Source organism: Squalius cephalus, assembly GCF_949319135.1.
Source record: "Squalius cephalus genome assembly, chromosome: 21".
In the NCBI taxonomy this organism is placed as follows: domain Eukaryota; kingdom Metazoa; phylum Chordata; class Actinopteri; order Cypriniformes; family Leuciscidae; genus Squalius; species Squalius cephalus.
The window spans coordinates 30,052,438-30,076,768 of record NC_137142.1 but is presented as its reverse complement, the minus strand read 5'-3'; the positions used below and the strand labels follow the sequence as shown (position 1 = coordinate 30,076,768).

At 36.4% G+C, this 24,331-nt stretch overlaps 1 protein-coding gene across 1 annotated transcript; it reads left to right on the top strand.

Annotated features, from left to right (window-relative positions):
• Positions 1 to 24: 24 nt before the first annotated feature.
• On the top strand, positions 25 to 23,292 carry marchf5 (membrane-associated ring finger (C3HC4) 5). Its single transcript, XM_079855012.1, has 6 exons — positions 25 to 397; positions 11,864 to 12,066; positions 17,732 to 17,862; positions 17,941 to 18,124; positions 19,635 to 19,801; positions 20,817 to 23,292. Exons 1-6 carry the CDS (start codon positions 354 to 356, stop codon positions 20,931 to 20,933), a joined length of 846 nt encoding a protein of 281 aa, XP_079711138.1. The 5' UTR covers positions 25 to 353; the 3' UTR covers positions 20,934 to 23,292.
• The last annotated feature ends 1,039 nt before the right edge of the window (positions 23,293 to 24,331 follow it).

Here is a 24,331-nt window from a genome sequence, read left to right as displayed (position 1 = left end):
CTACACGTCCCAGAGTGCATCTGTAGCCTCGCGAGAGTGAAGTTAACGCTCGCACATGCGCGGTGTTGCGTCCGCTCGCGTTTTCTCACGCGCAGTCAATGGAGTCACTGCGTGTTTCTGGAAATACAGACATATATGAATATTCATTAACAGATCAGTTTGTAATAATTAATCTAAATGGTTCATAATCGGATTCCAGCTGTTGCTTGATGTCAGTAAGGTGTTCATTTGCGTGTTTAACACGGCGTTACGATTCACTGCGGCCTGACGATTAAATCTCTATTATTAAACTATTAAACTATCATCATAGTTTAGTTTTCAGTAAGTAATCAAGTGTGTGGACTCATGTAAATATGGCAGACGAGGGAGCGGTTGTGATGCAGCAGATTGTGGACAGGTGAGTGGAAGAAATATAATGTAAACAAACGGCTAATGTCAGCTACATAAGCAGCCAGTCACTACTATAGTATACATACATATATATATGCTTTTATATAGTTATAAATATTCTTAAAGAACAATATATAGTAGCTACTGAGTGATTGCTTACCGGTTTAGAGCGTTTATGCTCTTAAATAGAGATGTCTGTTATTTACACGATGTGACGTCTTTAGCGAGGGGGCGTGACCTTGAATTGGCCTTTTAATTTTGTTTTGATTCAGTCTTATGCCTGGTTCAGATTACACGATTTTTTTGTCTGTTACGATAGTCACTGTGTCAGATTACACGATTTTGACTCCTAAAAATCTTGTCATGTCGTGGACAAGAAACATGTCAGACTACACGTTGTTTTCCGACAAGTCATCGCGAGCCGTCTCACACTCTCATTCACTCGCACATATACACGCACTCACTCACACACATGCACGCTCACTCGCACATACACACTCGCACACACACACACACACACACACACTCACTCACTCACTCACTCGCACATACACACTCACTCACATACACGCTCTCTCTCTCGCTCTCTCTCTCTCTCACACACACACACACACACACACACACACACTCACTCTCGCGCACACACACAGTCACACACACACTCGCTTACTCACTCACTCGCGAACACAGACTCTCACTCACTCTCCCTCACTCACTCGCGCGCCGTCGTCGTGGAGGACCGTTAAAAAATTAAACATGCTAGTCTTTCTGTCGTGATGTCGTGAAGCATCGCAGACGCGACGTAGGTTGTCGCCCACTATGACACACTATACGAGATGAAACGATCGAATCTTGCGTCCCGACGCCCGTTGTCGTTTGCGAATCCCCACGACACCCTACGTCAAACGGATCGTGCCAAAATCGGGCTAAAATCGTGTAATCTGAACCAGGCATTACTCCTTTGTTTATTTAGCCTACTTGTAGATCCTTAAGTGTTTACCAACCCCTGCTCTAAACATCAATATGTTAATAATTGAAAACGATATGTAGAACTGATTTTTATATTCTTTCCAATTTTGACACAATTATAGTAGGCTAACTATATTATACTACAGCAACAATAACATACGTACTTGATAATATCCTTATTGACAATAGTTATTAAAATGTTTTTTTTATTATGGACAAAATCATATTTGACATAATTGACAATAATAAAAACGTAATAATAATTTTGTTATTATTAATGTGGTCTTGGGCTATGTGTAGATACTAAGCTTAGCATGGCTGTTATATAAGAGTAAGTTATGTGAGCAGTAAGTTACATTAAATAAGTTACTTTATCTGCGAAATGCTTTTGTTTTCTGTTGAATGTGGCATAAATGCATTTTGTAATGTCATATTATAAAGTAAGCTATACAAAGTGCTTATATTACTTCTTGCATACAAATGTATGTTATTTGAGCTGTTAAGTTGATTAAATTCTCTTTTTAAGCGATGGGATTACTTCTGGTTATGCATAGATGGAAATCTTGGCTTAGCATTTTTGTTATCTTTGTATCTTTCATGTGATTGCAAATGTTACTGGGTTTACCAGTTTAGTCATTTCAGAAGTTGAAAAAAATAGTGTTATGCCAAAACATTTTGACTTAATATACATAATAATATGCTCGTTACATTACCATTGTTGTATGTTTTACGATCTGTGGTATGATTGGGGTTTATTTTCTAAGTTAATCAACAAACACAGCTTAATGTGTATTGACCCCAGAATATTAATAGTAAAACAGTCATAAAAAAGTCATAAGAGGCATGATTGCCTGTTTGATCTGACTCGCACACCTGAGCACGTCACTGGATGGTTTTTGGAAAAGCTCAACGAAGCTTTTTGCCACATGACTTGTGTGATGTTGATTCTTGAGTATTATGAGATTTTACTTTTAATGAACCCAGCTAGGAGGACAGTGTGTTCTGGAGAAGTTTATAATGACACTGTTGTTGTGGTCAGTTTTTACAGATTGACCCTCATGGGTCATAAATATTGTATATTCCCTATAATTGTAGATTTTCTAAATATAGAGCATTTTTTGGTAAATGACGTGGACGAGTTCTCATTTCAGTAATCATGCATTGGGTCACTGCGTGGAGTCGAGCTGTTCGGTGTCCTGACCTTGTCCATGTTTTTCCACTGAGACTGTCCTGTTTGCCTGAGGGCCAGCGCTTGCAAAATGAACTAGAAAATGATGTGACACACACTCTAGCAAATCTGTCCTTCCACTCGACAGCAAGATGCTAGAATCTTTTATATGTTAGTATGCATGCACTACCATTCAAAAGTTTGGGGTCGGTAGTTTTTTATTTTAAGGAATTGATACTTTTATTCAACAAGTATGCATTAAATAATGGTTTCTGCCACGGAATAAAAATAATGAAAAGCTAATTTTGACTTTTTATCTTGCCATTCTAGTTTCTTTTTTTTAATTCTCAGGAAAAAAGTCAGAATTGCTAGATATAAACACACAATTCTGGCATTTTTACTTTTTTTCCCCTCAGAATTGTGACATTTGCGATTGCGAGTTGTAAGTCTGAATTGCGAAATGTAAACAATTTCCTTTTTTATGTATTTTTTTTATTACGTAGCGGAAACTAGCTTCCATATTAAATTGATCACAAGTGTCAGTAATGACATTTATAATGTTACAAAAGATTTCGAATTCAAATAAATGCTGTTCGTTTGAACTTATGTTCATCAAATAAAACATACATCACTGTTTCCACAAAAACATTAATCAGCACAACTGTTTTCAACATCGATTCAAAATCAGAAATATTTCCTGAGCAGAAAATCCACATATTAGAATGATTTCTGAGGGATCATGTGACACTGAATAATGGAGTAATGATGCTGAAAATTCAGCTTTGCAATCAGAGGAGCAAATTACATTTTTAAATATATTCGTTATTTTAAATTGCAATAATAATTCACAATATTATGTTTTTTTTTTTTTTGATCAAATAAATGCAGCCTTGGTGAGCACAAACATAAAAAATCGTAGCAAATCTTAGCAACCCCAAACCTTTGACCAGTAGTGTACATATGCAGCTTTGGAAATATGATTTTTGAACATGTTTTCTCCTCATACTTCTGTTTACATTTTAAGGAAAAGTATATTTAGAGGAAAGTACTGGACTTGTGTTAGTAAAGTGGATTATTGGCACATTAGGCATATCTGTGTCAGTTGTCATGGTGAAAGCTCTCATCTCTCTCAAATGGATCCTGCATCCTTCTCTAATGTCCGTCACTGAGGCAACAACCTTCACAGGTCTGTGTGAAGCAGATAGCCGTTCAGCAGCATCAGATTCACACACACACACACACACACACACACACACGGCCTTATCAAGGCCTGCCACCCGCAGCTGCTCTCTCTGCAATGCAGCTCTTCACCGGTTGAAAAGATGGGGTCATGCTTAAATCCTGTCTGACCTTTACGTGGCAGACACTCTATCACCCTCTTTTGTTCTCGTCGGTATTCAGAAAGCTGGCTCCATTTATTTTGGCTGTTTTTAAACCTCACTTTCTCTGCCTTATTGTTTTTCCCGGCACAGCTTTGATGTGTTTCCACATCCTCATGGATAAAACAGGCTGTTTTTTCAAAAGTCATGAAATAATCCATCATCTTTTGGACCTTATCGCCCGGTGTTATGTTCTGTTTGAATGAAATGTGGTTTTGCATGGTGCCTACTAGAGATGTATTGGTACACAGAAGTCACGGTTCGGTACGTACCTCGGTTTTTGGGGTCGCGGTTCGATACGAGTTCTGTACAACAGGAAAAAGCAACAAATCCCCAATGCTTGGTTTCTGTTCATTTATTTTGAACAGACATTAGTGCAAATTACAGTTTGTTCCCCCTCCCTGTCCTCCCTGAGGTACTGTACAGCCTCCTTTAGCGTACTCAGCACTAAGCAGTGAACACAATGCACTCTTGCATAGGTCATATTTTTTTGTAGGGCTGATTTTTTTTAAAAATAATTTAAAGTTACTTGATCACAATCAGCTACAAAACTGAGAAGTATCTCTTGTGTTATAAATGTACAAAATGAATAGAATTATGAAAAATAAAACTCCTGTAGTCTATTTCTGCCTAGCTCCGGCGATTGGCACATCTGGATGATGCCGTTTGCCCACTTATTATAACAGCGGAAACAACTTCAAATACTGTCATTTATGGTCATACAGAAAATGAAGAAAACAAACATGATGCCGCTTTCTGCCGTCTTCTACGAAGTTAATGGAGCGTGTCACAAAAATATATCGTGTTTCACGTACATGGTGACAACGTTGTTAAAATGATCCCTGTTCACACTGATCTGCGAAAACGACTAAAAACGCTGTATTCTGCTGCCAGGCCAGTAGTTGGCGATGTCACTTTGTAAAAAAAACAAAAAACGACACGCCTATAGACCGAACACCTAATACGCATGCGCATCACGTCACAGTTTTCACTAATTCACATTTTTGTTGTTTAAACAGAGACAATAGCTTTGTCATTTTTGAAATATGTTTTCAAAAGTTTGTTTTCAGACTCCCAAAACTCAATTGTCGTATAAATGAATGGGCAAATTCTTTTTTTTTTTTTTTACTTTTTAGCTGAAAATGGTGTCGTGTAAACGGCCCCTAAATATACCATGACAGGGTGCATTATACTTTTTCAAAGTAATTTCAGTGTAAGTTCCAGTTGAATTTATCCTTGATTACTATTATTTTATTTTTTTTAAATCTTGCATTTTCATAAATTCATGTTGTTAATTTTTATTTAAAACTTGTTTTATTTGTAAATAAAGCAAATGAATTTTTCACGTACCTTTTTCATTTATTTTAGTGATTGTTAGAGCACTTGACTACAAAATGACTTGCACATTCATAGTGCAGCAGGGATGTTTCCCAAAAGTTTTTGTCAGTGCCATTGAGAGTTTTATTTCAATAATTTAACAACACATTCTCATGTTCACGGTTTTCTGATGTTGGTTAATGATCACTTCACATGTAGGTAATAAAATATATTGATAAAAAAAAATAGCGCATGTTTCATTTACTTGAACAACAAGTAACAAGTGCTAAAGAATAGTAGTTAGTGGTCTGTTAAAATCCTCAACCCTAAGCATGAAAAACAGCAAACAAAAATGTGACCGGCTGGCTTTCTGCATTTTCTGGGAGTCAACATTTACAGGATTTTAAAGTGGGCATGAAACGGAAGTTGAGTCTTTTCTTTCCTATTGTGACGTATCTGAATGAAACGGCTTCTCAAACAAGAAAATAAAATGTATAGGGCAGGACTTGATTTTTTCCATGGGGAATTGACTGGAAGGGTTGTTGGATCATTGTGGTTTGCTATTGGTCGATCGTTGCAAGAGGGAGGGAAAGTTCATTTGATTTAAGATTATGAGGACACGTCAATTTAAAAAAGTAATGATGTGCACAGATAAATGAATTAAATACTTCGATATTACATTCGATCTTGATTTCATGGTGATTTTGATATATTTGGCTCATGAAAGGTTTAATTGTGTTTCTTGCTTTGCACTGGGATTTTTGCAGTATTACTCCTGGAATAGTCCCATTTTTAAGAGGAAATTGCTGTCAGGATTTCTTTTTTTATTGTATTTTAAACATGTCAAACATAAATGTAGTTTTTAAGTATGCTGGTAATTCTGTGTGGTGTATGAATTCATGTTTCTCCTGGCTTTATACGTTTGCTGGTGAAACGTGATCTCGTGGATGGGTCTTGTGACTTTGACCACAGGGGAGAGAGTGTGTGTGTTTGTGGATCAGCAGTAGGCCGTATCTGACCCCCCCCTCCCAGTACAAATATAGACCGCAAGTTCAAGATGACTGACGTTACTGGAAAACAGTGACTGAAGTTACATGAACTCTAATGTAGCTATAGTGCTCAACTAGTGAAACCAACTGTAAACTAGTCACAATCTATCACATAATAATTCTGTTTAAAACTGTTGGACTTGAATAATGGGACACACACACAGAGAGAGAGAGAGAGTAGTGGCCAAAAGTGAGGGTATATTTGTTTTTAATGACCCTAAAAGGTTGCTTAAACCACCAAAATATGAAGAAAACATTTTATGTTTTTAAATATTTTAAATATGAGAAGAAAAAAACCCACTAAACTTTAAAAAAAAATTGGCAAAAAAGGGAAATCAGATGTTTGCTTCCATGTTCAGTGTAATTTTTTTTACATTTAAATGTATTTAACTGATATGGTATGAATAAAAATGCAGTTGGATAAACGCAGTTATTTATATGACAGATAAAATGTCATAATCGTGGCAGCCTTAGGCTATACGTAGTAGAAACGGCTTGGATCTCGGAGACTCCTGTGATGCTCGGCTCTTTGTCGGTTCCCTGGTGATGGAAGTTTCTCTTGCTGGCTGTTGGCTGAAAGGTTTTTCAGGTTCCCACAGTCACGTGACCATGGCCGATGAATAAAGGCATTGTGCCGAGGTTTTAATGCCTCTTTAAATACAGTCTGATCTGTGTAGCAATGAGAACATGCAGGAGAGTTTGTGTTTGTAACACCGTTGGCCTTCTTTTTGATGCTATTGCTCATACTTATGGTTTGGGGTTTATTGGAGAGTTTGTTCAGTGTTTAATACATTTAGGGCCAGATTTACTAAACAGGGCAGATTAGCATGAGAGCGCAATTCCAAAACACAGCAGAAGGGAGTGGAAAGTTCTGCGCGTGATTTACTGACGACACACAAATTAAAGAACACAGGATCATTTCCATAATGACCAACTCAATCTATCAAGAGCAGCGCGAGTTAGCGTCTGGTTTAAAACGTGCTTTTTTTGGGCGGTAAATAATGGAGCAAACACCAGTAAATTGGCGAGCGCAAACCTTAGTAAATCACCTTGCGTGATTCATTTAAATATTCTCCTCCCATAAATTTTGCGTCTGAAAGGGAAACTCCTATAAACTCATAAGCAATAAGATCAGCCGCAAAAAGTTGTAGTTTGCGCTGTTAGTAAATCTGGCCCTTAGTTTTTCCACAAACTGCTTCCACATTATCTAGCCAAAATCAAATAAAGCATCTAAACTTCCATCATTCAGTCATTCCAGTTTTTAAAGGGGACATATCATGCTAAATCCACTTTTTTAGCCCTTAAATGCATTTTGTTGTATATTTGGAGTGTTTAGAAGTACAGAAAATTTCGTTGATATCTTTATATTCTGTTTTGGTCATATTTTTCAACCTGTTCCGATTTTTCTGTTCTCTATGACGTTTTGTGAACTATTACGTCACAGTATTTGCAGCGGAACTGCCAAATAAGGACATCGACTACCGGCTCAACACTTCGAGCAATCCGCCATTTTTATTTCTCACTGGAATTTTGTAGTCCAAGCTAAAGGATGCAGAAGTTACGAGAGGGTAAGTTATAATGTTCGGTTGTTGGATGTAGTAACCCACACGCTTCATTACACCGTCTAATGTAGATGAACTGCTGCGCTTGTGACAGGGCGCATGTTTAACTGAAAGAACGAGCAGAGAGAGAGATAACGTTACCCGGTCGCGCGCGCGCACTCTCTCTCTCTCTTCGGAGCTAGGCGAAAGTGTAAACAAGACACCGTCTCCAAACTAGACGCTGTCTTGCTCTCTCTCCCTCGCACATATTAATCAAAATAAATCGACACGGTGGTAAAAGGTCGGAAGACCAAAGTTTCATGTGTAAATACAGTAACACACCATTGCGATACATCCATATAAAGACGTTGTTCTGCAGGTTCGTCGTCTTCATTTTCATCTCGCTCCGGCTCCGACTCTGGCTCGAACATGTAAGGCTGGCTGGACAAGTCTTCCGTTGTTGACATTTTGTTAATAACGTGTGAATAAAAAGTTTCTGTGCCGCTAAATAATCGTATCTCTGCTATCAAACTACAAAAATGGCCGAACGGGGTGGAGTTGAACCTCTGCAAACTGGAGAGGGGGCGGGGTATGAAGTGTCTCAATTGTATTTAAAGAGACCGCACCAAAACGAGTTGCTCTCAGACGCACATCAGAAAAGGGGCCTGTGGAGCTATAATAATGAGGAATTCAGACCCAAGCATTGCAGTTCTGCTTTATATAGACTACAAATGTATGATTTATATGTAAAAAGGAACGATTTAAAAGCATGATATGTCTCCTTTAAAGCAACATCAGTCAACGGTAGCAAAATTAGCCAGTTTTATCCATGAAAACTCATCCTGCGTGAAATAGTAGCCGGTGTTAGGGCTCTAGAGTTCAGGATATTTAAACTATTATCAGGGTTATCAGTTGCAGAGACCCCCCTCGCTGTTGTATAGATTGTGTTTCTGTGTCATGTAACCGGGCTCTTAACATGTAAAGAAAGGTGAGTGGTATCGGCTTTCTGCCCTCCTCGTGGTATCTTATAGACATTAGAGCTATATTCTGCAAGAGCTGAAGTAGTAATGACAATCTAGAGGTCGAGAATCCTGCTTTCTGGGCATTTGTTCCTGGAATATTCACATGATTTAACAGGAAATGGTCCGGTTTATTGGAGATATTTTAACCATCATAAACATAATGCTATGCAAACAGTGCTGAAAAGTAATTCCATCATATGTCCTCAGTTACAGCTGTGAACAGAATGTGATCACAGTTGTTCAGCTGGACAAAGTCAAGGTTTTATTAGCCTTATTATTCTCAAGTTATGTTTGCACATGTGGAGATAAGGTGCTATAATTAATGCATGTTTATGTTATCATAGTAAAAATCGGTTTATCTGAACATAAGTCAGCACTCCTGAAGAACAGGGTTTATGATCTATATTGCATGGCCACAAAATATTGGAGCTTGGAACGACTTTTAACGACTCATGATTCAACTCTAGTTGATTTTGATTCAGGGAATCATGAACTTGCAAGTAAGAAAAAAAAAAATTAACTACAGAACCTTATTGTTGAACCCTGTATTAAAAGGTAAGATGATCCTCTAAAAATGAGTAGGAGATTTTGTATTAGTAGTTTTTCATTTAAATAATTAAATAATTATTCAGTAGTAGTTTATTATGTATTTGTATAGTTATATAGTTTATTTAAATAGTTTATTTTTTGTATATTTAATTTTTAATTTATTTTTATTAGAGCTGGGAATCTTTTAACAACACCATGATTCAATTCTATTTTATTTGATTCAAAGTATCATTAACTTACAACTAAGACAAGAAAAAATCTAATCTGTATTGTTAAACCCTGTCCTCTCTAATGAAAAATGTATTAGTAGTTTGTTATTTATTTGTATAATTTAAGTATTTAAAAAATATATTATTAATATTTAGTTTATTATTTATTTGTGTAGTATATTTATGCATAATTTATTTAAATTGTTTATTATATTTTGTATATTTTAAAATGTTATTAGTGATTTAATTTGATTTATTTGTGGTTTAAAGCACACTCGTTAATGAAAGAATTATGATGTATCTGTGAATCATTTTTCTTTCTCAAAACAGACAAAAATCTCATCATGTTCTCATATGTCATACGTTGTATGTATTTTGCTGTGGATAATATAAGCTGTAGTTTGAAACTTTACCCTCGTTGAGTGAAGGCAAACAAGCTTAAATCAGATTCTGTTTCACAGCACAATTTGTTTCACCTGGTTTATTAGCTGATAATCTGGTTGGGTACACCTTAATGAACACAGTTAGAGTGAGGGGCGACGGCCAGATGTCTCGCGTTTCACGCGGATGATTGTGTTTCTGATGTTTGTCATGATGGAGGCTGGGTTACAGGAACAGGAGAAGCAGATTCTTAAGAAACATGGAGAACTCCTCTCCTTTCGTCACTCTTTATTTTTCTTCTAGTCTTTCAACTATCTATGATAGTTGCTTTCAGGACAGAATCATTCTAGACACAATCTAAAATTACTTTCTAGTTCTGTTATCCGGTACAAAATAGAATTGTAAATCTGAAAAAATTTATATTTACAAAAATTGTACACATCTTCGTTGCTTGTTTTCTAAATACCAATACTTTTTTATTTAATAAAGTATTTTTTGGTAATACTTTACTATAAGGTCTCATTTTTTATAATTTAAGGCATTAACTGACGTGAACTAACAATGTATTTACAGAATTTATTAACCTTTGTAAATGTTGAGATTAACATTAATTAAGATTAATAAATGCTGTGGGGATTGTTCATATAACAAATGAAACCTCATTGTAACGTGTTACCAGATCCACCGTCCCCCCCCCCCCCCCCCAAAAAAATCAGAACAGAAAGATTTCTCTGAGATTTTAACATCTGAAAAATGACACTGTGTTAAATTGAGATCAGGTCATGTTTTATTGAAGATGAAGAGGTACATGAAATTACAAATCTAGGCTCTCTTGGGTCCGTGATGGTTACAGGAGGTTCACGATCCCGGTCACCTGAGCCGCTCTTCATCCCTCATGTTTTATTCAAAAAAACGGACAGAACGGAAAATCTGCCGCAGGAACCTGAGAGAAAGTCTCTGTCTTTCCTCCGACAGCGCAGAAACACTGACAGATTTGCCATGGATTATTTACAGGATCGACATTATTATCGTGATGCTGGACATTAAAATAATGTCTTCTAAAGAATCTTTTTGTGTACACTCTTAGAAAAAAGGGTTTAATGGGTTTCTATATACAAACACAATTCTTGACACAATTTTAAAGTACGCTTTATGCCAATAAGGTTCTATATAAGGAGAAATGTCTTATGCATAATGCTTTCATGTTTAACAGGCTATTTTAAATTCATAAAATTTTATTAAAAATTCTTTTTTTGTTTTTTGCATTTAGTTTTGCATTCTTTTTTTTTTTTTAAATACATTTTATGAATGTAAACTGAATCAATTAAAACTAAATGCATAAAATTATCGGGAACACCTAAAAGGTTCTATGTATGAAGCGCCTGACAGAAGCCTTTGATTTCTGTATATAATCTTTTCTTCTAAGAGTGTAATCAGAGATTTGCCGCAATAATCTAAAAATTAAATTAAATGATCTTAATTTTTTTTAAATTATCTTTATTTGCAAAAAAATGGTCATTTGGAATTGTGCGTGCAATTGTGATAATTTGAGTAATTTATTGGCATATTATTTAAATTCAATAAACCCCTAGTAAATAAAGCTAATTTATCTTGAACACATTGGTTTGGAAATGTTCATGATCTGGTTTCATTTGTGCTTAGTCACTGACCCATTTTACTGTGCAGTTTTCTTTTTTCCTTTGATACTTTAAAGAGTTGAACTATAAAAATAACTCCTGCAGCTGTAGTCTGCTGAGCCTTGAACTTTACACAATAACATGACAAACTTTCTCCTCACCTTTATGTTTTTATACTCTGCCCTGAATCATAGTAGGAGCGCACAGCAAGCCAAGTGCTGATGTCTCTGTTTTTTCCCGTGTGTTTTACAGGAGTTGCTGGGTGTGTTTCGCAACAGATGAGGATGATCGTACAGCGGAGTGGGTGCGACCGTGCCGCTGTCGTGGTTCCACTAAGTGGGTTCATCAGTCCTGTCTTCAGCGCTGGGTTGATGAGAAGCAGAGGGGAAACAGCACCGCACGCGTCGCCTGCCCACAATGCAATGCTGAGTACCTCATCGTGTTCCCTAAGCTTGGTATGACAGCTCTTCAATGCTGAAGTGTCAGCCAGCTTTTAAAATCTGATCTTGTATCAGTGTTTAATATACAGAGAGAATATATGGTCAGGAAACCTGTTGTTTTTGCAATTATGTTTGATGATGTAGTGACACTTTAACATGTTAAAGATTAAATATGTTTAACACTACCGTTCAAAAGTTGGTCGGTATGATTTTAGTTTTTTTTTTTTTTAAAGAAATCTCTTATGCCCACCAAGGCTGCATTTATTTGATCAAAAATAGAGTAAAACAGTAATATTGTGAAATATTATTACAATTTAACATAACGTTTTTTTTATTTTTATATATATTTTAGAATGTAATTTATTCCTGTGATGCAAAGTTGAATTGTCAGCATCATTACTCCAGTCTTCAGTGTCACATGATCCTTCTGAAATCATTCTAATATACTGCTTTGTTGCTCAAGAAACATTTATTATTACTATTTATCAACTTTGAAATCAGTTGTGCTGCTTAATATTTTGGTGGAAACTGTATTCTGGAATGAATAGAAAATTCAGAAGAACAGCATTTATTTGAAATATATTTTTTTTGTTACATTATCATTTTTTTACTGTCCCTTTTGATCAATTTAATGCATCCTTGCTGATTAAAAGTAAAACATTTTTATCTTCTTGACCCCAAATTTTTGATCAGTAGTTTAATATCATAATTATCATTATAGTTTTTGTTCTTATAATTTTCTGTGTGAACAGATCCTAAGAACATTTTTGTTGAGGTTTAAGGCATAGTTGATATTAAAATGTCTGTTGTAACGCTCTCATACTCATGTTGTGAAATAAGGAAGGATTGTAAAGCTAGTTTAATGGCTAATTAAAGCTGGGTAGGCAATTTTTTCATGAACACTTTTTGTTATACTGGCTGAAACTCTCTTCACATCCTGATAGCAATCAACAATAAAAATGGTCTTAATATTAAAACATGTACATATATATTTTGAGGAAGTCTCAGGACCAAAAAATGTTCATCATTGAATTTGGTCCGAATGCATTGATAGGATGTCCTACCTGCCTGTCCACATAGGTATTCAACATAGGCATAGTAGACAGACAGTCACTGAGCGCCACAAACAAACAGCAGCCTCATTTACAGTTCCTCCTGAACTAAAACATCAAGCTTATGCTGCGTTCACGCCATATTGTAACCGTAATTACGAGATGGCAACCCTTGACGTTCTGCGGATTAATGCGAATTAAATTTTCTATGTCAGCACTATCAACGCCGAAATAAATCTGCAGCAGTCAGGTGGTACATGTCAGCTCTGGTTGTGTGCGTTCATGTGTTTTGAAGGTGGTGAGGCATTAAAAACGCTCTGAAGGGGGGGTGGGATCTCAGGCTTTCAAAGCTAGCTTGCTATTGCTAGCTTCTCCGAAATTGCCTACTCTACCTTTAATGGCCAAGTTGAAAGTGAAAAAATTCAATACATCGTCCCTGCCCTTGCTGGGAATATAATAAACAGTTATACATACCACACATTACAAGCTGAATTCTAGACATTTGTGACATGCTTTCGCTTTCATAGACTTTATCAAACTTCATCAAATGTCACTGCAGTAGTTATGAATAGTTACATGTTTTTTTATACTTAGTAGGTCAATCCCGATTCCAGAGAAATCCTTCTTTTGATATTGGTGATGAGGCTTTGCTTGTGATTCCAGTAATCCGCTGCTCATGAAACGAAATGTCATTTTTCATCCTCTTGTGTTTCATCGCTTATGTAATTGATCAGGTTAGAGTATAACAGCATTAGTTTCTCTTCACGGTGTGCTAATACTCTTCCTCAGACTGCATCTCCTGAGGGCCAGTCTGTCGTCCTCTCTCGCTCTCCGTCTCTTTCCACAGCAATGGGGTTATTCTGGGATACGGTTGTCAGGGTGACCGTGGCCGGCTGTGAAATTGCTTCAATCATCCCCGTTCAACTTTCAAACTTGAGAAACTAGTGGCCCTGCAGGAGCAGGATTGGACACCCCTGGACTAGAGATTGTGCTGATTTGACTGAAGGAAGATTCTGACATGAGGAATGTTTTTCATAAGGTCTTCTTGTAATGTTGGTAACAAAGATGAAAGTCCTGATGAGCCACATTCAGTTGTCAGATTTCAGCAGCCCGCAGACAAGAACGTCTTTTCACATCAGACTGACGGGAAACTGTGTCCACACATTACCTGCACAACAATGCAGTGCATACTTCACAAACACTCTCATTGCTTCCATGGGACACATTGTGTTCATGTTCTGGGCTCAGTTTGCTGGATTTTATATTTAGGGTATAATAATGCGTGATGTCTTGGTAGATGCAGTACTCTATTGAACCCATAGAGTTATTTCATGTATAAAGCCTTCAGACCTAGCCTGGTAAGCCAGACCCACATCAAGATGTTGGGTCTGGGAACACACCATTGGCTGGACTCAATCCGAGGGGCGGGATCAACGGTTGTCTTTCAAATTCCCTCTGCACGCAATAGGATATCGCTACAACCAACTAAAGCGTTTTCCCACCAGCGGATATAGTTGATAGATTAAACTTTTGCCGTATCTGGTCGGCAAAACTCCGAACACATCTTCCTTTTTTAAGAATGACTTCAGTGCCGTTCTTTGCTCTTTTCTCAAAGTAAATCTTAACTCCAAGTCTTCCAGAGTCGCGGCCAAAGCCGATTCGAGAGACCGCTGTTCGCCAGTAGCAGCCGCCATTCTTAGTTTTCAAGTAACGGAATATACGCAGAACCGTCACAACTCTGCCGTCATTATGTTAACCCCGCCCACCGACTCTATACACGATGTGATTGGCCTGACTAGAGTTTGTTTTTTCCAGCTCGCAAGCCAACGGAGAGTTGCTAGACGACACTGGCTGCAAAATAAATGTTGCTGTTGCTGTAGATTTCTAGGCTACTTCAGACCTCCAAGTGATTTAAATTTCAATTTATTTCCTTTTCCCTACATGGAATCAGTTATTTAGACAGTAATTGAATTTTTTTTTTTTTTATATTATTGTCACATTTCCACACATGCATCTGTCATGCTCTACTCATTGATGAGGACAGTTGGGCTGTTTCGAACCCTAGTGAGCGGTCTACTCTCTATATATGATGTCTATTCACTGCTGTATAGTAGGTACTACATTTGGTTTGAGACTTTTTGCAACTGTTAAAAAAAAGGATGTTCTCTGAATTCGGCCTAAATGATTCTATCTTAATCTTAAAAGGCAGCATAATTTATCAGTTGTGTATCTGCCTTTGTGTGATATTTTATATCATTTTATTTATATGATGCCATTAAATGCTCCCTAGGTACGGTCACTATGGTTTGAAACTGAGTCTTTTAGTGATGGGTATTGAATGGTGTGCTATGCAATTGCTTTTCTGAGCAAAGTGGCAGACACCACTGATGATGAAAGAACATCTGTCTTTTTCAAATATAATACTCCTGATTAACTTTCAAGATGTTCTTCAGACCAGTGCAGCTTGAGATGACATCACATTGAAGTTGTTTTACGCAGCTTGGCATTGGAGAGGGTTTGTAGGGAACAGAAAGTCCTTGTTCCACAGCAGTTCTTTGGCAGAGCTGCTCAGCTGGTGTGAAACGAGAGAGAATAGACTGCAGATGTATTCCTGCTAAGTGGAGTTTAGTTTTAATGATCTTAATAACGGAATCTGTGGCCGGCAGCAGAAAATGCCTGAATGTTTCCTGTTGCCAGTAGACATTAGGTTCTCGCTGCAGTGCCAGAGAGAAAGTCAACCAGATTCCGGCGTTGTCATCAGAATATTCCATATTCATTTTCTTGAGAGGGGTCAGTGATCTCAACACACACCACACACACACCAGAAAGTGTCTGCTATGCATTTGAGAGCTGAATTAATATGCGTTGAAGGCTAATTTACACATAGAAACTTCTCACAACCTTTACAGGAACTTTTTGGTCAGATGACGAATCTATCTATCTATATATATATATAGTATCATTAGTATGATACAGATTTATATATATATAGTATCATTAGTATGATACAGATTTACATATATATAGTATCATTAGTATGATACAGATTTACATATATATATATATATATATATATATATATATATATATATATATATATATATATATATATATATATATATAGTATCATATATATATATATATATATATATATATAGTATCATATATATATATATATATATATATATATATATAGTATCATATATGTAAATCTGTATCATACTAATTAAAAGTACTTTGCTAAAGGTAAAATGGTTTTAAATTGTGCATAATTGTTAAAAAATAATAGAATACAAAAAAAATACATTCTCTTAATTTTCTCTATGCAAAAATAAATGTATTTTCTTAACATTTTTCAGGTAAAATCTGAACTATTCTTGAGATGTTTCATGTTAAACTCTTTCTTTAGTTGGTAGAGCTGTGGTTTCATGTACAGCACTGGATTAAAATGCTCTGTGTGTGATAAATGTTAAGTGGAAATGAAAATGAAGTCATGATTCAGCAGAGAAATGAGGAAATGAATGTCCTCTCCAGTCTCCAGAGAGTCGTCCCAGACATCTCCTGCAGTGGAGGGTATTTATAGGTTGAGAGGAAAGCAGGTTGTAGGTCAGTAAATATTGCATGATTTCATTTCCACTTTTGAGTATTTCCTCATTCCTTTTTAGGAGTGTTTCATAAAGCATAGGTCATTGAGACTTGTGTGCTTTACAGTGGTTGTAAAACTTAATTCATGAGTCATGTAGGATTTAATCATCATTGGTCACATATGGAACGAACGATAAAGTGATTACCACTCTTATCAACTTTGGTTGAATAATCATGACACAGTCAGGCTCAGGTCGAGTGATTGATTGTTTCTCATCAGAATAGCACCTTCTGCCCCCTGCTGGAGAGACGGAAACCAGAGTCACTCCTTCTTTCATTTCTGGATTCATCACTCTCTCTCGATCCTGCTGTGATAGTCACATGATTCAGACCTCAATATCAACCTGTTTTTTATATGTAGTCTCCCTCTTGTTGTGTGAAATTGTGTGTGTATAATACAGTATATATTGCTTAATATCTACATAAGGGTGTAGAATAGTACATTCCTTTTCAAAAGTTTGGGGTTGATGTTTTTTTTATGTTTTTGAAAGAAGTCTCTTATGCTCAATAAGACTGCATTTATTTTATAAAAAAAAAAACATTAAAAACACTAATATTTTGAAATATTATTAAAAATTTTAAAGAATTGTTTTCTATTATAATATGTTTTAAATGTAATTTACTCTACATACATACTGTAATGGTAAAGCTGAATTTTTAGCATCATTACTTCAGGGTCACATGATCCGTCAGAAATCATTCTAATATTCTGATTTGCTGCTCAAGAAACATTTTTAACTAACGTCTTTGTGGAAACTTATGCTTTTTTCAGAATTATTTCATAGGAATATATAATTTAATAGAATGACAACGTTTTTACATTGCTTTAACACATTTAAAAAAATGTGAAAATTGCTTAACTTATTTTGATGAGTTATACAAGATTCAACTAATTTCAGTTTAATGTAATTTAAGTTGAAATGACTTCAACATCCAAGTTGATTGTGCTTAAAAATGAATGCAGCAACTTTTGTTGTGTCCAGGGCCGGTGGTGTATGTGCTGGATCTGGCAGACAGGTTGATCTCGAAGGCCTGCCCGTTTGCTGCCGCTGGAATCATGGTGGGATCCATTTACTGGACGGCCGTCACATACGGGGCTGTGACTGTCATGCAGGTGAGACGTCACTCACAGCTCAACTGATTTCACAAGCATTATTTGATTCTTAACTATCTGTCTGTGTTCGTCTCTCAGGTTGTGGGTCATAAGGAAGGTCTGGATGTGATGGAACGAGCCGATCCTCTCTTCTTGTTGATCGGCCTGCCCACCATCCCAGTTATGCTAATTCTGGGGAAGATGATTCGCTGGGAAGATTACGTGCTCCGCATCTGGAGGAAATACTCCAATAAGCTTCAGATCCTCAACAGTATCTTTCCAGGTCAGTGGTGACTAGGGTTGTTATTTTTAATTAAACTTATGAAAACATTTAGAAAAAATATTAGATTAACATCTTATTTCAGTTAGTTAAAGCAACATTTAACATTTTTGTTTAGTTAATTAGTTTAAATAAAATAAAAAAACTGAAACTGAAATAAAGATAAATAAAACCTAAATAATAATAATGAAAAAAGACAAAAGCACATAATAAAAAAAAAATACACTAAAATTAAAGTGAAAACTAAAATGACAAAAATAAAAAAAGAATTCAAAATATTAATAAAAATTGAAATAATATAAAAATGATATAATCTGTGCCTATATTACATAATTTTGGACATTCTTTATATTTATAAATGTTCACATACACACATGTATTTAATTATCTTTTGAATGCAATTATTATGTTTATTCTTTAATAATTATATTTATTATATTATTTAAATATACATGGTTTAATATTTTAAATACATATTCAGTGTTTAGTGTTAGGTTATAGACATTTCCTAATTTATCATGACCTACGATTTCTATCTATATCTTTTCCATTCACTAATACAAAATGTATTGATTGCAAATGAAGTGTACATGAACACTTATTTTACACAATATTAATTCAAAATTTAATATTTGAAACCAGTTTAAACTGTCAGTATAATTTTAAAACGACACAATGAAAAAATAAACCAGCTGATATTTCTGTTCATCCACTTGCAGGGGCTAAAATTAACTCTACAAATGCCAAATGCAAGTAAAAATCTGAGTATATAAAACGGTGTCAATCACCAGTCGGCCTGTAACATTTTTTTATGAATTCTAACAATGCAATGTTATGAGAACATGTACGTGAACAAACATGAACAACGGCTTGAGACAGTTTACGGGCCAGCGCTGCATCGTCTCCAAAGTTTGAGCTTTGCCAGTTTAATTATTCAAGCACAAGAAGGGAACTCAATTGGCCCTGTGTGGAAAGTTTAGTGTGCAGACACATAATGAATTGAGTTCTCGTTCTTGTCTACTTGCGCTTCAACGGACAAATTCACACAATTTTTTTCAAAATGCCCCTCTCGGTATCCTTTTCTAGTATCTTAGTAAACACAGTCAGCCATGGCTTAAGAAGTGAAATTAAATAGTAGATAAAGACAACGCATGTGTATCAGTATCAGTATTGGACCAGCACATTAGTCTTAAAGTGACAGCAGCCTAATATTCCTGCTGCTATCTGTGTTTGCAATGTGAAAAAATCACTCAATGCTCTTGACTGAATAACTTTTGTAACTTTAATAAGGATTAAACAATGTTTATTTATACAGTGAAGCCTATCCGGTGTTATTTTACATTTGATTATGTCTCCACCTGAAAACTACTGTTACTTGTCTCTATTAATGTTTTTAAATTATAATAGTTAGGCTAGTAGTTTTAGCTGTGGCATTAGCAGGTGTGGCAAACTTTTAGTCAGTTTTAGGCCCTGTTTACTTATATTGCTTACTACAAGATTTTGTGATGCGCAGGTATCGGCTGCCCAGTGCCCAGGATCCCGGCAGAGGCCAGTCCGCTGGCCGATCACGTGTCAGCCACACGGATCCTGTGCGGAGCCCTCGTGTTCCCCACCATCGCCACCATCGTGGGTAAACTGATGTTCAGCAGCGTCAACTCAAATCTTCAGAGGACCATTCTGGTACGAGGAATATGGTGGAAAACTATGGGCCAGATTTACTAAACAGGGCAGATTAGCATGAGAGCGTAATTAAAAAAAAAACGCAGATGGGAGTGGAAAGTTCTGCGCGTGATCTACTGAGGAAGCGGAAATTAAAGAACACAGAAGCAGCCGGATCATTTCCATAATGACCAACTCAATCGACCAAGAGCAGTAAATTGACTAGCGCAAACCTGCAAAAAAAAAAGTAAATCACCTTGCATGATTCATTTAAATACTCTGCTCCCATAGATTTTGCGTTTGAAAGGGAAACTCCTTAGCCTAGAAATCTAGACGCACCCTAGCGGCAGCAAAATTTATTTTGCAGCCAGTGTCGTCTAGCAACTCTCCGTTGCCTTTCGAGCTGGAAAAACCAAACTCTAGTCAGGCCAATCACATCGTGTATAGAGTCGGTGGGCGGGCTTAACATAATGATGGCAGAGTTATTCCCTGCTACTTGAAAACTAAGAATGGCGGCTGCTACTGGCGAACAGCGGTCTCTCGAATCGGCTTTGGCCGCGACTCTGGAAGACTTGGAGTTAAGCTGTTCTTTGAGAAAAGAGCAAAGAACGGCACTGAAGTCATTCTTAAAAAAGGAAGATGTGTTCGGAGTTTGGTCGACCGGATACGGCAAAAGTTTAATCTATCAACTATATCCGCTGGTGGGAAAACGCTCTGGTTGGTTGTAGCGATATCCTATTGCGTGCAGAGGTAATTTGTAAGACAACCGTTTTTCCCGCCCCTCGGATTGAGTCCAGCCAATGGTGTGTTCCCAGACCCAACATCTTGATGTGGGTGTGGCTTGTCAGGCTAGAAACTCCTACAAATGCATAAGCAATAAGATCAGCCGCAAAAATAACCCTGTCCACGCCCTTTTAGTGCTAATTTTTCACTGTGTGTCTTTAGTAAAGACAAGCTGTTAGTAAATCTGGCCCCAAGTCTATGATATGTGCAGATGTACCCTCATACTGATGACCTTTATCTCTCTATCTCTCAGGGTGGCATTGCGTTTGTGGCTATTAAAGGGGCGTTTAAGGTCTATTTCAAGCAGCAGCAGTATCTCCGACAGGCTCATCGCAAGATCCTTAATTTCCCCGAGCTGGAAGAGGCCTGAGCTCATCAACCGATTCCATCCACAGGCATTCTGATTTCACGCAGCTTGAAGAGACACTACCGCGCCACCACACTACTGGACATGTTTTACAGACGCTGGATTTGGTTTTCTTTTCCCTGTGAATGTGACTATTCTGTTTGGAGTTTGAACAGTGATTCAGCTTTATTTCAGTCGACATAATCACAGTCGTGTGTTACTTATTTTATGAGCTTTGACCTTTTAAGAAAGCGACTGAGGAAAAATAAATATTGAAAGAACGTTTTATATTAATAAGTGATTGTTTTATATTGAATTGGAAATGTTCGGGTGAATCCACATCTTTCTGAAGCTTTAAAGTATCCTTAACATGCAAACGTTTCACGTGAAGCACTTTTGCTGATTCTTCCTCCACTAATTAGCCTAACAAATGGAATAATAAACATTAAAGGCAAACATAAATATCTAAAGCAGTTCATAATGAGCTAATAAAATAACCTTTATTATGTGGTGGTTCTTCTCAGATAAACTGCTCAAAGAAATTGACCCATTTCACCCAAAAATAAAATATATTTTGCTTAGAATTTTTTTGTTGTTTCAGTATGAATTAGATTTAGTATACTACTGTATAATATACTTAAAATTATGCTTAACAAATGAAATATTTCACAAATCAAAAAAACTGCAAAAAATCCTAACAATAGGCTTTTTGAAACAACATTTTTACGCTGATTTTGGGGAGAAATATGACCCTGACAGCTTTTGTGAAATTCATTTCGCCTGCCTTCACATAATTTGATCAGCCGATCATCTTTATTTTCCATCTTTGTAGTGTTGATGTCTGAGTTTCAGGGAGTCACTTTTATAATTCAGAAATCATGTGATAATTTGATTTAGTCTGTTAAGAGCCTTGTAGAAACTAAGAATCCAGTCTTGGTCCTTGATCGATTACTCTATTAAAACATTATGGTAACCGGATGCCTCATAACTGTTGTTAATAAAACCTGTTTCATAATAGATAAATGGCCTCTGGTAGAACAGTGAACTTTTAAGAGTAATAGTGGCCTTTTTGTTACACCACGACAATATGTGTGTCTTAAAGGTCACATGGTCCAGATGGACAAGTGTATTTGGTGAACATGCCAATTTTTTTCTGAATCATTGTGTTTGATGACTTCTGATTCAAGAAGCACATCTGGGAGAAAATAGTATATAAATACAGTGCAGTAATGGCATACTGAGCAACAGTACACTAAAGTGGGAATTTATTAAACGTCATCTAGTGTGCATTGAGAGGCAGGTGTTTTATTTTAAAAAGCTTGTGTAATTAAAGGTGCAGTAAGCGATTTCTGAGAAACACTGTTGATATTTGAAATCAACCCAAACAGACACACCCCTCTCTTCATTGCTCCGCCCCCAACACGCAATGCAAGAGTGGATGTGTCTTTATCATAGCTGAAGCGAAGCAAAATAGTGCTTCAAGAAAAATAAAGCAAAGATGGTGAACGAACGACAAGGAAGAACAAAAAATAAACATACAGTAAATACAAGTAAGAGTTGGTTGTTAGTCGACAGCAGCTCCAGACAGACAGTGACCCTCAAAACTGTCCTGTTACTACAGCTAACATTACAACAACAGCATATCTTAGTTCTGTGAAACCGCAAAACCAATGTTACTCAGTTATGGAGCAGAAACAACAACATCTGCATCCGTTTTCAGGTCTTCCCACTTCCCACTTCCCACTCTCCAGCGCTGGAAAGCCTTTCTAATATTAACACGGGTCCTAAAGCTCTTGCCTGATCATAACCCTTCTTTTTCCAGTGATATTCCTCTGACCTTTTCTCTATTGTAATGTCTCTCAGCCATCTCTCTTTCTACAGTCTTTCCTCTTGCTCACTCTCTCTCCTCCCCCATCATGAGTGGACACGCCCCCTACTGCTGATTGGCTACAAGTGTGTTGTGGCGCTCGGTTCGATCCCCTTTCAACAGCGTTTCCCAGAAATCGCCTACTGCACCTTTTAACACCGCTTTACTTCTAATTAGCTGTTCGAGTATTATTTGTCCATAGAGCTAAAGCACATCATTAGAGCTTCTTGATGATAGACTAACACTGAAAGAACATGCTTAATGTAGACGTAGTTGCTAAAAATAGTGTTTATCTACACCAACTACAAGACAGTTATTCTGTTGCCTAAATATGATTTTTCAGCATTTAATTGTGCTGTATAATTTCCATGGCACAATAATGTCTCCTGTTGTACAGATGAAGCATAATGCCAAATACAGAAAATGTATGTTGTATAAATGGATGAGTTGTACAGATACGGCTTCTGAATTTATAGTTTCTGGTTGATTTATGTAAATAAATGTATTTTTCCAATGCTTGACTGTGTGTTGGGCAGTTTGAGTTTTTAACTTGGACTAAAAACCAGGAGGATTTTAAACGCATGTCTCTTAGCTTTGAGATCAATTACTAGTGTACTCCTAAAATCTTTAGCATCAAGATGCAGAATTGTTTATCTATGTTCATATGCACAGCTCCCTCAAGCTAATGGGTTGTAATGTGTGTGTTGATGCTTTCGCAACAGAACACTCTTACATTCTTTATTTTTAAGGAGGCAATATGTTTAAAAAAAAAAAGCAAAAAAAAAAAAAAAAAAAGGGAAAATTATTGAGAGCAGGAAACCATTTAGGAATAAATGTATTTAAGGGTCATTTGAAATACTGAAATATTTACTAACTATATAAAATATCCAATATATTACAATATTATATAATATTTTACCCAATATAACCACTAATTATTTAATCTATAATAAAAAAACATTAAAATATTGATTTGCTTATGTATATCCAATATGCATTCAAATACAATGAAAATACAGTATTTAAGTAACTTTTAAAAAGTTTACGTTCAGATAAAAGATTAATTGCCCTTACATTACAATGTATTAAAGGAGAACTCCGGTCAATTTTAACATTGAGCTCATTTTTTTGTACATTTGGAGTGCTGTCAATACAGAGAACAACGACAAAAATCGGTGTTGCCTACACCGAGTTATTCTATTTTTAAAATTTGCATCCTGTTTTTCGGTTGAAGTCCAAAGTAGTCGATTGCCGAGTTCACGCGCGTGATCATAGGTATTAAACCTATGCGTGTGAACTCGGCAATCGACTACTTTGGACTTCAACCGAAAAACAGGATGTAAACAAAGGTATTTGCGCTGGCTTAAATAACATCATTTTTATACATTTCTTTCACATCTACTGCAGTCAGACTCACTCGTGTTCACTCAGAAGGAATCACTCACATTTTCTGTGCACTTGTAATGACACATCAAGGATGTTAAGAGGCTAAAAGCAGGTTTAGTACTTGCCCCATTGAAGTCAACAGGGTGCAAATTTTAAAAATAGAATAACT

What these genes read in the sequence shown, in the direction of transcription:
- marchf5 (XM_079855012.1), top strand. Translation starts at nt 354, where the DNA reads ATGGCAGACGAGGGAGCGGTTGTGATGCAGCAGATTGTGGACAG. An exon ending in ATGCAGCAGATTGTGGACAG is followed by an intron (nt 398 to 11,863) that starts GTGAGTGGAAGA and finishes TGTGTTTTACAG; the next exon opens with GAGTTGCTGGGTGTGTTTCG. An exon ending in CATCGTGTTCCCTAAGCTTG is followed by an intron (nt 12,067 to 17,731) that starts GTATGACAGCTC and finishes TGTTGTGTCCAG; the next exon opens with GGCCGGTGGTGTATGTGCTG.